This window comes from Tupaia chinensis, unplaced genomic scaffold (assembly GCF_000334495.1).
Source record: "Tupaia chinensis unplaced genomic scaffold, TupChi_1.0 Scaffold000199_1, whole genome shotgun sequence".
In the NCBI taxonomy this organism is placed as follows: Eukaryota; Metazoa; Chordata; class Mammalia; order Scandentia; family Tupaiidae; genus Tupaia; species Tupaia belangeri.
In genome coordinates this window covers 4,738,339-4,751,350 of record NW_006159674.1, presented here as the reverse complement: position 1 = coordinate 4,751,350, position 13,012 = coordinate 4,738,339, and the positions used below count along the sequence as shown (strand labels likewise).

Here is a 13,012-nt window from a genome sequence, read left to right as displayed (position 1 = left end):
TTTTTTTGTAGAGAGATTTTTGCTATAGGTCATGTGTGCTCACTGGAGAGACAGAGAGAGAAGACAGAGACAAAAAGCGAGAAATCACACCCCCCCCACCCCCCCGCCCCGGAGGTGGTGGGATGGTCATGCCATAATTCCTTCTCCTCCAGTCTCCTCTTGGGATTTTTGGCACACACATACGTACATACACACACATGCCCAGCATGAGTTTAAGCCTCCGGGTCTGGACTCAAACCATGATTGACCATGTGGGAGTCCAGCAATATAACCATTATGCCATCTGCTGGTCTCCCCACACCCCAGAAACTTTCAACAGCCTTTCTGGATTCTTCAGATAAATAATTTTATAATTTAAAGGCAATCATAATTTTGCTTTCCCCTTTCCAATATTTCCCCTTTTTGCTATGAACTGAATTGTGTCTCCTGCCCCTCAAGTTCATAGGATGAAATTCTAATACTTGCTGTGAATATATTTTGAGTAAGGGAGTAAATTAAGGGTAAATGAAGTCACAAGGGTGGCCTAATTTGATCAGATTAGTGTCTTTATAAGAAAAGACACTAGAGAATTTCTTCTTGCTCTGCTATGTGAGGACATTGCAAGAGGGCAGATGTTTGCACACGAAGAAGGTATCTCTCACCAGAAACGGACCATGCTGGCACCCTGATCTTAGACTTCTAGCTTGTAGAACTGTGAGAAAACAAGCTTCTGTTGTTTACATCATCTGGTTAGTGTCACTGGTTTATGGCAACTCAAACACACTCATACACTTCTTATTTCATTCTCTTATTACATTGGCTAGTAAGTCATAAAAATGTTAAATAATAGTAGGAATCCTTGTTTTGTCATTATTTTTAATGAGAATGCTTCTAGTAATTTATACTTTAGCCTTCGTTTGGGAAATGCATACTTTAAAAATGTTAAGTATTGAGGACCAGCAAATGGTGTAGCAGTTATGTCACTGAACTCCCATATGGTTGACTGCAATTCTAGTCCGGAACCTGGTGGCTTGAGACACATGCTAAGTGCGTGTGCGTGCGTGCCCAAGATCCCAAGAGGAGAATGGAGGAGAAGGGATTGTAGCATGGTCATCCCCCTTGGAGGATGATTTTCACATTCCTTCTCACTGTCTCTGTCTTCCCAGTGAACACACCTACCCTAAGGCAAAAAATGTTTTTTTTTTTTTAAATAGTTAAGTATTTTTGTCTTTTTTTTTTTTTTTGTCTTTTTAATACTATAAATTCAAGCTTAGGGAAGCTTGCCTTTGTCTTGGGGAGAAAAATATCTAAACAAAAAAGCTTTTTATATCATTTGCTAACCTAATCTTGTTTCAAGAGAGAGATGGTAGTTATGTTTGAGGAGTAAAATTTATACTATCAGTGACCTAGGCAAGCCTAGTGGTACTAAGAGGAGAGAATAGCTTTCTTGACAAAATTATAATCTGCTGGCATTTGCACAAAAGAAGCCCTTGCAAACTTCTATACAACGGTAAACTCTGTTAGGAAATTCTATCTCCTTACACAAACACAATGGAATCTTAATGGTCTTCATAGATGCCTAGCCCCAGAGCCAAAACATGAGAAAGTGTCATATTCTGATCAGCAAGAAAGAAGAAGACATCCAGTTATTGCCAAAGAGTCTTTATTCAAAGCCAGCAGCTGTGGAAGAACTCCTGTCTCTCAAAGACCCTGCAGCCCCAAGTGTAGGGAGAAGGGAGCTTATAAAGGTAAAAACCACATTTGGGTTGACGGGGCGGGAGCAATAACCACTGAGGAGGGGGAGATGACAGGGAAGAAATGACCTTGCACAAGCTTTTGTACAGAAGCAAAATTCAGCTCTGTTACCTGGGGCATCTTTAGGGTTGGGGACTTTCCAGTCCTTACACAAACACAATGGAAATCTTAATGGTCTTCACGGCTCAAGGCAAGGGGGGGCTGGGGAGCAAAGACAGTAGGAATGTTAATCATTCTGTTTACTCTAGGCAGAAGGAGGAAGCAAGTTTCCAATATAAGGAAAATGTTCAAAATGGAGGTGCTCATGCTTCAAAAAGAGGAGGGATGGATGGGCAACAACTGTAACAAGGCAATAGGGAATAGAGGAATAAATGCTGTGACTAGGAGGACAGAGATATCTCTCATATCCTGTTTGTGCCTTCATTTGGCCAAATCCAGTTGGAAGCAGAAGGCTAAGAAACGATGGAGTTTGGGTGCAAAATCTTTATTAGGGATCAACACCTTTGAGGTAAAGGAGATGGAGCAGGATTAGACACAGAAAAATGTTGAATGATAATGCAGGCAGTGAACTAAAATACCTCAGCCAATTCACTGTAAAGCTCTGGAGTAATAATTATCCATCAGTTCATTCCACATAGGACTAAAATGGCTATCCGGTGCTCATCTTGGCAGCCCTAAGAAGGCTGATGGCAAAAACTAGTTGCTATCTACTAGTTGGATCCTTTTGTCTACTCAGTCGTTTAGTTCTTCCATGGTGGATGATCTCTGGTGGTCATTAACATGTAATCTTATACACGCACAAATTATTGGGTAGCTGGGAAAGTCATGATGCATTTTTGCATAGAAAAATATATCATGACTTCTCTGACGATCCAATATTTATTTCATCTATTGCCTATAGGGAAGACATGTTAGGTAGCCATCAAAAAAATTTCAAGGAAACCAGCAGTTAGCGTAATGGCTATGTTGCTGGACTCCCACGTAGTCGACTGCAGTTCACGTCCCGGACCCGGTGGCTTAAAACTCATACCGAGCGCATGTGCGTGCGTGCCCAAGATCCCGAGAGGAGAATGGAGGAGAAGGGATTGCAGCGTGGCCATCCCCCCTTGGGGGTGATTTCTCGCTTTCTATCTCTCTGTCTCTGTCTTGTGAGCGCACGTGCCCTATAGTGAAAACCTCTCCAAAAAAAAAAAAAAAAGAAGGGTTCATTCATTTCATTGAAAAACTGACATGGCAAGATCATAAAATAGCTATATAATACTATCCTATTTCTTAAAATAAGTAAATACATATCTAACATTAAGTGTAGCACTATAAAATATATGGATTCATTTTTATGTACATATTTGATTACATAGCAACATATTTCAGGCAATGTTTATTTAAATGTTAATGCTTTATGAGATTGGGTGTGGTTTTTAGTTTCTTTTTATTGTATTTGTATATTTTGTGTTTTTTTCTGCATATATCTGTGCTTTCAGTTACTGTTTGTGGCTCCTGTTTTATGGTTCATCTCTTATCAGACTCTAGTGACATCTGGCCCTTCTTTCTTCTTCAGGCTTAAGGGTAGCTATCAGTGAGAAAAGACCATTTGCTGCTGTAAAAATCACTCCTATTTTACAACCATTAAGGTTATGCATTACTTGTGGTACGTGTTCTCTTCCTTCTTCTCCCCCTGTGTCTTTTCATTCTGTGATTCTTTATCTTTTTTTGCCAAATAGATTAATTTTTATCTGCTTACTTATTTTTAATGAGGGAATCTCTTTCAGGTGCTCATTAATATCTCTTCCAATTCGGTAAGTGGAAACTGAAGGCAGTAGGGGATAGAGGAGTATCTCTACAAGATAGAGTTGTAGGCTCTGGTTTAGGATTTTCAACAAATTTAGATAAAAATACAGAAGGAAGGTCTTGTACCCTACTGCTTAATGTTTTCTCCAAGATAATAGCATTCTTCGATTATAAAGACAGGTCACAAAGAACAGGGTGCTGTTTGGAGAAGTCATTTCCCATCTTCTTTCCAGTCTTGCTCATCAGTCATGAAAGAGCAGACTCTATGCTAGCATTTCCTGTTTTTATCAAAACTCACCAAAAAGGGACCAGCAGTTGGCGTAATGGCTATGTTGCTGGACTCCCCTGTAGCCAACCACGGTTCGAGTCCTGGACCTGGTGGCTTAAACTCATGCCGGGCACGTGTGCATGCGTGTCCAAGATCCCGAGAGGAGAATGGAGGAGAAGGTATTGCGGCATGGCCATCCCCCTTGGGGGGTGATTTCTTGCTTTCTGTCCCTCTTTCTCTCTGTCTTTCTGTGCGTGCCCCAGCAAAAAACTCTCAAACAAACAAACAAACAAACAAACAAACAAAAAAACTCACCAAAAAGAGGGATGGGCAACTTTGGATTTGCTCTTGTGTGTCACTACACCTCTATACTGTGTTCACAAGCTGGAGAGTTTAAGTGTGACACTAGCATGCTCTTTCAAATCATCCTAATAGTATGGTACCAAATAGTTGTTCTTTGGAGTTCAAAGCATAGGCCTAACCTCTCTTGGTCTAAATTGGAAATCAAAGAAAGTATTTGTAAACATGACCTTATGTCATGACCTTTCCAAGAAGTCTATTGTAACTCCCATAATTTGTTTTTCTAAGACTCAGAAATGCAATGATTGAAACTAATGTTTGGTTTAAGATACAGGAAGTCATGGACTTATTAATACCTTCTTGAAACTAAGGCATTTAGAAGTAAATTATTTATTGGAATTATTTTGCTCCATTAGTGAATGTACCCAAAAGATGATTTATTTAACCTAATGATTTTTCTATAAAATTAATGAAGTGTTTTCAAAGCATATTTATGAAGTAAAAAGTACTTGATGAACATTTTTTATTTGGCAATTTTGCTGGAATTTTGTAATGAATAGGAAATAAATTTCTAAGTACCTAGAAGACACAGGCATTAGTTAGAAATGAGTGATGTTTTTGGTGAGAAATATTAATATGTTCTTCCAGTTTAATATACTTTATTTCTATGATATAGTGACAAGCTGTTAGATTTGCTGAAATAATACATGCATTAACACCTTTCATTAAATAAACTTACAGTGACTTTTCACAATGAATTAGTAAATATTTTATTTTAAACTTAGTTGTTTGAACTTTTTCTAGTGAATTATATATTTTTGGGGCTGAAATTACAACTTGATTTTGTATCATATATTCCTAATCTGCCTCCTGACTCTGACTTTGGAAATTAAAACACACGCGCGCACACACACCCACACGTGCACACACATAGACACTTAAACTCTGACCTTTGCTTCATATTTAATGAATAAAATACTTTAAGGAAAAAGATACTTATTTTTATACCCTTTTAAAACAAATTATGGATACTTTTCACCAACAATTCATAACTAATTTAATTTAAACTTAGTCGATTGAGGGTTTTCAGTGAATTGACTACTTTTTGGATCGAAATGAATGGCTTGATTGGTTGTCATGACACTGTGAAGCTCTAATCTGCCTCCTGACCCTGACTTTGGAAACTAAAACACCTACACACACCATCATGTTCATGGACACAAATACACACCCAAACTCTGACCTTTGCTTCATGTCAAAAATAATAATCTCTTTACGGAAAATCATGCTGATTTTATGGCAAACGAGTAGGAAGATTTCATTCCAACTACACTTCAGGAAGAACTTTCCTATGTTAAAACTCAGTAAAGTTCTCTTTAGTACATTAAATACAAATACTCTCACAGTCAAGTATGAAAACGGCTTCATGTTGTTTATTGTACCAAGCCTGAACCACACTATCATCTATTCAGATGGATGGTCATAAACTAGCCTACCTTACCCATTAGATTATATTTTCCAATAATCTCCAATACTTAGCTCTGCTCAAGATGAGTAGCCTTCTATTAGATAATATGCTATATAAATAGATAAGTAGATTTTAATTCAGAGGAAGAGGCCTCCTTTTCCCCAGAATCTTTTCCTGCATTTTCTTAGGAGTTTAACTTCTCTCACTACATAGCCAACCTATGTCAGAATATCAGATGTTTTGAAGCTTTTAGGGATCTGGTAGGATAATTTTTTTCTATATATTTTGTTCCTTTGCTCTTCATCTTTGGTTATTTTTCCCTTTTCTTCAAAACCTTGCAGGGTGTTAAGATGATTAAGTGCTCAAAGTTGTGCCTGGTACACAGTTAAGAGTTCAGTAAGTGTTAGCCAGTGCATTATTTTGTTTTTCTTTTAAAATATTTATTATGACTTTTTCTTTCAATATGAATCTTTGGTAAAATATTAGGTCGTCAGGAAAGTTATGACATATTTTTCTGTTTCTCTATGCAAAAATGTGTCATGACTTTCCTGACAACCCAATATATACAAACAGTATTTATTTTGCCTATCTGTATATGAAAACTATATTGAGCAAAGAAGAAAGTAGCAAGCTAAAGAACCTCAGCAATACCTAATTTAGTCTATTAAAAAGCATGGATTTTATTCTAATCTTCACTCAGTAAGTGTTAATTAAGCATTTCATATACACAAAGCAGTGTGTTATTATTCAGAAATGAATCTTGCTAATTTTCTACAATATGAATTTATTTCAGTAACTAGAAATAAATGTTATTTAAAATGTAGAAGAGGTAAGACTTATATAAATAATTCAAGTCAAAAGTTAAAAGTGCCCCAAGAAAGGTAGAAATAAAGTGAGAGTTCACAGGGGGAAATGGAAGAGCTATTTTCAGTTTAGGGGGTTAATAATTCATAAAAGAGAGAGGATTTGAAATGAACTTTGATGATAGTGCTGGCTTTGGACAAGCATAAATTCAAAGAAGGTGGGAAGGTGTGGTGGGTTATGAATGGCTGCAAATTTTCTGCCCCTTTGAGAGGTGGAGTTTATTTCTGCTCCCCTTGGATACTAGCTGGCTCTGTGTTTTGACCAACGGAACCTGATTTAAGTAACACAGTAGCTGGTCTGGGTTTACTCTCTAGGAGAACTGGCACCTTCTCCTTCCCCTTATCAACCCTCACTTTTGGGATCCTAGTATCATTTAAAGAGAGACTACATGTACAGAACATAGAGAGGTTAGCTTCCAGATGATTTTGTGTGTTTTTGTTTTTGTTTTTTTAGAGAGGTGTTTTGGTGTTTTGTTTTTTTTTTTTTCTTGAGAGGTTTTTGCTATAGGGCGCGTGGACTCTGCCAGACAGAGAGAGACAGAGAGACAAAAAGCGAGAAATCACTACCCAGGGGAGATGGCCACGCCGGAATCCCTTCTCCTCCATTCTCCTCTCAGGATCTTGGGCATGTGCGCACACGTGCCCGGCGTGAGTTTTAAGACACCGGGTCCTGGACGCAAACCGCGGTTGACTACGTGGGAGTCCAGCGACATAGCCATTACGCTAATTGCTGGTCCCAAGAGATTTTTGCTATGGGATGCATGTGCTCACTGGAGACAGAGAGACAGCTAGAAATCAATCCCCAGGGCAGGTGGCCACGCCACAATCCCATCTCCTCTCAGGGTTTTGGGCACACAAGCAGATGCTCCTGGTGTGAGTTTGAAGCCACTGGGTCTGGGAATCAAACTGCAGTAGACCATGTGGGAGTCCAGCAATATAACCATTACACCATCTGCTGGTCCTCTGTGTGTGTGTGTGTGTGTTTTCTTTAAGTTTATTTTTCTTTCCTGAACATGAGAGAGAGAGAGAAATAGCATTCCCTGTGTTGATGCAGCAGTCCACCCACCCCACATCCTCCCCCCCACCCCATCTTGGCCAGCCCTGGATCATAGGGACATGCACATGTTAGGCATGTTCAAGGGGGTCTTCATATGCGAATCTGAACCTTCGCATGTCAGTCAACTTCACAGAATGTCAACTTTTACCCCTATGTCACCGACCATTTCTTTGTTTGCATTTTTATTTTGTATGTCTAATAAAGTTTGACACAACCTTTCACTTGGATATATGTCTGTAAAGCATACATTCAAGTTTTTCCTCATTTCAAAATATTGAGTCATCTGTCTTACTGATCCAGTAATTCATTATCTGTTGTGGATGTATCTTTTGTCACATACACTTTATGACAGATGCTTTCTCCCAGTTACTGGTTTTTTTTTTTTTTATTTTTTTTCCCTCGTTGGTATTTTTTTGTTGTAAAAAAATTCTTAATAAGAATGTAGTTAAGCTTACCAACTTTTTCTTTTACGGTTTGTGCTTTTTTGTGACCTATTTCAGGCCATGATGATATTTTTCTGTTATCTTCTATAAGCTTAAATGACTTACCTTCATGTTTATATTTACAATTCACTTGAAATTGATCTTTGTTTCTATTGTCAGGTAAGGCTCCAGAGTCATTATTTTCCTTGAGTGGGTGGGTCTATTTTGAACTCTTATCCTCTTCCAGTGGTTGATTTGTCTATATTAAATCCAAACAGTGTAAATTATAGTGTTTTTAAATTACTATAAATTTGTAACTCTTGAAAAATAGTGTAAGCCCTCCAATTTTGTTCTTCAAAATTATTTGTAATTCTTTATATATTTTCTTATTTTTTATTTTGTTTATTTATCTATTTATTTTGAGAGATTTTTGCTATAAGCCGCGTGCACTCACCAAAAAGACAGAGAGAAACAGAGAGACAGAAAGAGAGAAATCACCCCCTGGGAAGATGGCCACGCTGCTGTCCCTTCTCCCTCATTCTCCTCTTGGGATTTGGGCACGCACATGCACCGGGCATGAGTTAAAGCCACTAGATCTGGGACTCAAACCGTGGTCGACTATATGGGAGTCCAGCGACATAGCCATTACGCCAACTGCTGGTCCCTCCTTATATATTTTAAAATCAAGTTGTCAAATATATGCTCAATTTTGTTTAATAATGGTTTGTAGTATCCTACATATATATTCTTTATATATTTTCAGTTAGATAATTTATACTTTTTAGTGGCATTGTAAATGTAATAACTTTATTAAGTATTATTGGGTTGTAAGGAAAGTCATGAATAATTCATTTTTGCATGGAAAAACATAGAAAAATAAGTCACGACTCCTCTGATGACCTAATCTTCTCTAATTGCTAATATATACAAACAATCTTTTGGATATTGGTGATTTGTTTAATAATATTAGGAAATTCTTTTGTAAGTTCCAATATTTTTTCTATAGCTTTTTTTGGATTCTACATATACAATCATATTGTCAAATGTAGAAAATAAACATTTTAAATCTTACTTTCTCATTTTTATATCCTCCATTTTTTTCTACCTTTTCACACTGGTTGTCAAAGTATATTGAATAGAAGTCATGAGAGTGGCATACTCATTTCTCTTCTCAGAAGGAAAGGTTTCAGTATTTGACCATTTACTATGAATTTATATAAGTGTTTACAGATACTTCTAATTTGTGATCATATTAAAGGTTTTTATTTCTAGTCTAGTTTTGCTAGCAGATTTCATAATGACTGGATGTTGAAATTATAAAGTAACTGTCTGGATCTAATGAGAAAATCATCATTTCTCACAATTATTCTAATAGTGTGGTAAAATTGCATCAATTAATTCTCAAATATTAAACAAATCTTGAAATAAGCATAACTTAGTCAACACATACTATATTTTTATATACTATTGAATTCAACTTGCTAACATTTTTTTAAAGAGGTTTTTGCCTTGAGATGTGTGCGTTCACTGGAAAGAGAGACAGTGAAAGGGAAAGTGATAAATCAGCCCCCGGGGCAGGGGTGGGGGTGGATGGCCATGCCACAATCCCTTCTCCTTCATTATTGTCCTCCATCCTGGGCATACACACACACCCTCCTGGTGTGATTTCCAAGCCACTGGGTTTGGGACCTGAACTGCATCAATCATGTGGGATTCCATGGACATAACCACTATGCCATCTGCTGACCCCAATTTGTTAACATTTTGTTTAGAAGTTTAGCATGGAAGTTCATAAGGGAGCTATAACAAGAAGTTTCCTTTCTTATAGTACACTCTTGTCAAGTTTTGGTGTCAAAGTTATACTGATCTTTTTTTGAACTCTGGAAAAGTTCAATAAGATTAATTTTATTTCTTAAATACAAAGCAATGTGGCCTTGGAAAATTCCTCATGGAAATATTTATATATATATAATATATATACACACATATATATGTGTGTGTATGTATACACATTTAAATTAGTGTGTACTTTAATTCCATTTTCCTTGAACATCTAAAAAAATTTTCTATATGGCACATGCACTCTCTGAAGAGAGAGAAAGAGAGAGAGAGAAAGTATCCCCAGAAGAATGACCACACCACAATCCCTTTCTTCCATTCTCCTCTGGAGATTTTGGGCATATGCACAAACATATACCCAGCTTGTCTGTAAACCTGCAGGTCCAGAACTTGAACTGCACAGTCACCCATGTAGGATCCAGTCACCTTAACCACCATACCACCAACTGGCCCATTCTATTGTTTTATTGGTTTCTCTCCTTTATTATCTCTTTTACTCCAGCTTAATTTGTGTTTAATTTTTTCTTTTTTGCTTTTTTTTATGGTAGAAGTTGAGGTCTGAGATTTAAGACCTTTTGTTCAGTGCTATCAATTTCCTGATAAGTACTGAACCAATTTTTTGCTTTGACATCTACCTTGTCTGATATTTATAAAACTATTCCTGCTTTCTTTTGATTGCTGTTAAGATGGTATTTTTTTATGTTTTTACTTTTAACCTATTTGTGTTCTTACATATTTCTTTAAAGTTTATTCATTTCATTTTTCCATGAAAGAAATAGAGAGATACACACAAAAAAGTATCTCTAACAGGGTCTCAGCAAGTGCAGATCATGGGCAATACATGCATGCCCAGCATGCTTAGAGAGGTGCCTGGACATGAACCCAGAACTTTTCCCATGTGGGTCCAGTTGCATTACCACTGTGCTACCCCCTGACCTCAGTGATCTATATTTAAAGTGTGTATCTTGTAGGCATCCTACAGGTGGATCATAGAGTTGGCAATCTGATTATCTTTGCCTTATTTACGGGTTACATTTAATGTAATAATTGGTGTGGTCAGGCTTAAATTTCTAGGTAATGCGTAATTGATATACCTGTATTTAAGTCTAACATTTTACTATTTACTTCTGTCTGCCCCAAATGTCCTTTGTTCTTTTCTGCCTTCTTTTGGATTGAGTATGTTTTTATTCCAGTTCATCTCTTCTGCTTGCTTATTAGTATACATTTCTGGTGACTGATTTAGGGGTTATAGTATACATCCTTAACTGATTCCAATCTACCTTAAATGATATTATAACACTTTGCAATCAGAAACTTCCAACAGTATACTTCCATTTCTCCCTTGGCTTTTGTATTACTGGTGTTAAAAATTTTAGTTTCTATATATGTTATAAATTGAACAATATGCTGCTTTTATTTTGCTTCACACAGTCGATTATTTTAAAAGAATTTTTTAAATAATAAAAAATTGTTTTATATTGACTCACATGTTTACCATTTCCAGTGCTTTCATTCCTTTGGGTAGATCCAGATTTCCATCTGGTATCATTTGCCTCTGCCTGAAGGACTCCCTTCAACATTTCTTGTCATAGAAGTCTGCTGATGACGAATTTTTAAGTTTTTATGCCTAGGAAAGTACTTATTTCACCTGTGTTAGAAAAAAAGTCTTCACTGGATGCAGATGTCTGGGTTGACAGTTTATTTTCTTTCAGTGCTTTGCTATCTTTGAGCTTGCATAGTTTCCAAAAAGTACTCTGTACTCATTCTTACCTTTGTTCCTCTGGGTGAAACAAAGATTATGTGTTTTTCTATTCTCTGGTTGTTTTTAAAATTTCTCTTTATTATGAATTTTAGCAATTTGATTATGGTGCATGATGGTTTATTTTTCTTTATGTGTCTCAAGTTTGGAGTTTTTTCTTGGATCTGGGATTTTATAGTTTTTATAAAACTTACATTAAAAATAGCCACTATCTCTCAAATACCTTTTCTTTTACTTCTCCTTTCCTTTCCAGAAGTCCAATTACACATATATTTCACCATTTGAAATTGTCCCACAGCTCATTAACTTGTTATCGTCCTCCAGACATGCCGGAAGTAGGAGCAGATCACCCCAATCCAACCATAGACTAAGCTGACAAGGGCTGGTTTTCAAACTTTGAAAGGCAAGTTGTATTTCTTTAATTCATTTTTACTCTTAGAAATACAGCACTCCCATGTCTCAACTGACCAAGACCTGGCTCCTCTTGGTTTCGGGACTTTTTAAATTAAAAAAAAATTTTTTTTAATGTCCCAAGTACCATAAGGCTGCCGAAAGCCCTGCTCTCTGAACAATGTCTGAGTCATTTGCCTGCCACAGCTTAGTTTAACAGTCAGCAAGCCTGGGGTAGAAACCTGTCACAAGTATCAGGCTTTCTTGGTACACCTACTTTCATCCTACAATCTTGTCCTTTTGAGCCGAGCCTGGAATGGCCTTATTTCAATTTTTATTTTCTTACCTTAGGAAATCACTATTCTATAGGCTTCTCCGGTTTCAGAGGCTGCCCTCTGTCTCAGCAGATTCCTGCCTTGAACTTCCCAAAACTCAACAAAGGCTTCCAAAGGGAAAAGCAACACATGAATATTGGGCTCATTTCAAAATCTTTGCTTCTCTTTGGGATTGTGGCCTCTTCTGTCCTGACTACCTTGGGAGAGCTCCAAAGCCTTCAAATGGATTTTTAAAAGAATATCCACTTTTCTAGTTGGTTATAGCCTGATTTGTTGTAGGATACTCCACCAGAGCTGGAAGCAGATGGGCTAGAATACTTTTTTTTTTTTTTTTCAAATGAAGTACTTTTCACATTTGAAAGGTACAAAATTATTTGTGAGTTTTAAGCATTATTGTTAATGTATTTCCACTGTTTTGAAAAGTGAAAATATTTTTTGTGTTTATTGTATATTCAGGGAATATAAATAGCATCAGAACTGCTTTAAGATCCAAACTGTGTTCAACAGAAACTTCTCCAGTTAACTCTAGGAGCTCCATAAAGAAGCTATAAAATGAAAATTCCATCACTATCTCTCTGTCTTTACACACACACACACACACACATTTTTTGAAGACTATACACACATACATGCACACACGCACATACATATATAATTTTTATATATGTATATAAATATAACATTCATGATTAAGCTACTATGCAGCATCTTCTGGATGGGAAATTACATTTTGTATGCTGTGACAATGCTCAGTGAATAAATGTAAATTAATTAATTAAAAAAATAAGA

The 13,012-nt window shown here is 36.7% G+C and overlaps 1 protein-coding gene across 4 annotated transcripts in view; it reads right to left on the bottom strand.

The window, feature by feature from the left end:
- The window catches only part of CABCOCO1 (ciliary associated calcium binding coiled-coil 1), a 167,489-nt gene that overhangs the window by 89,115 nt on the left and 65,362 nt on the right, over window positions 1-13,012 (bottom strand). Inside the window, exon 6 of one of the 4 annotated variants that reach the window (XM_027771268.1) lies at window positions 7,882-8,159. The exons of the other annotated variants lie outside the window; for them this stretch is intronic. Coding sequence (XP_027627069.1) covers window positions 8,121-8,159 — 39 coding nt within the window. The 3' untranslated portion in view covers window positions 7,882-8,120. Of the gene's footprint in view, window positions 1-7,881; window positions 8,160-13,012 lie in introns of those variants that run through there. 4 annotated transcript variants of the gene reach the window in all.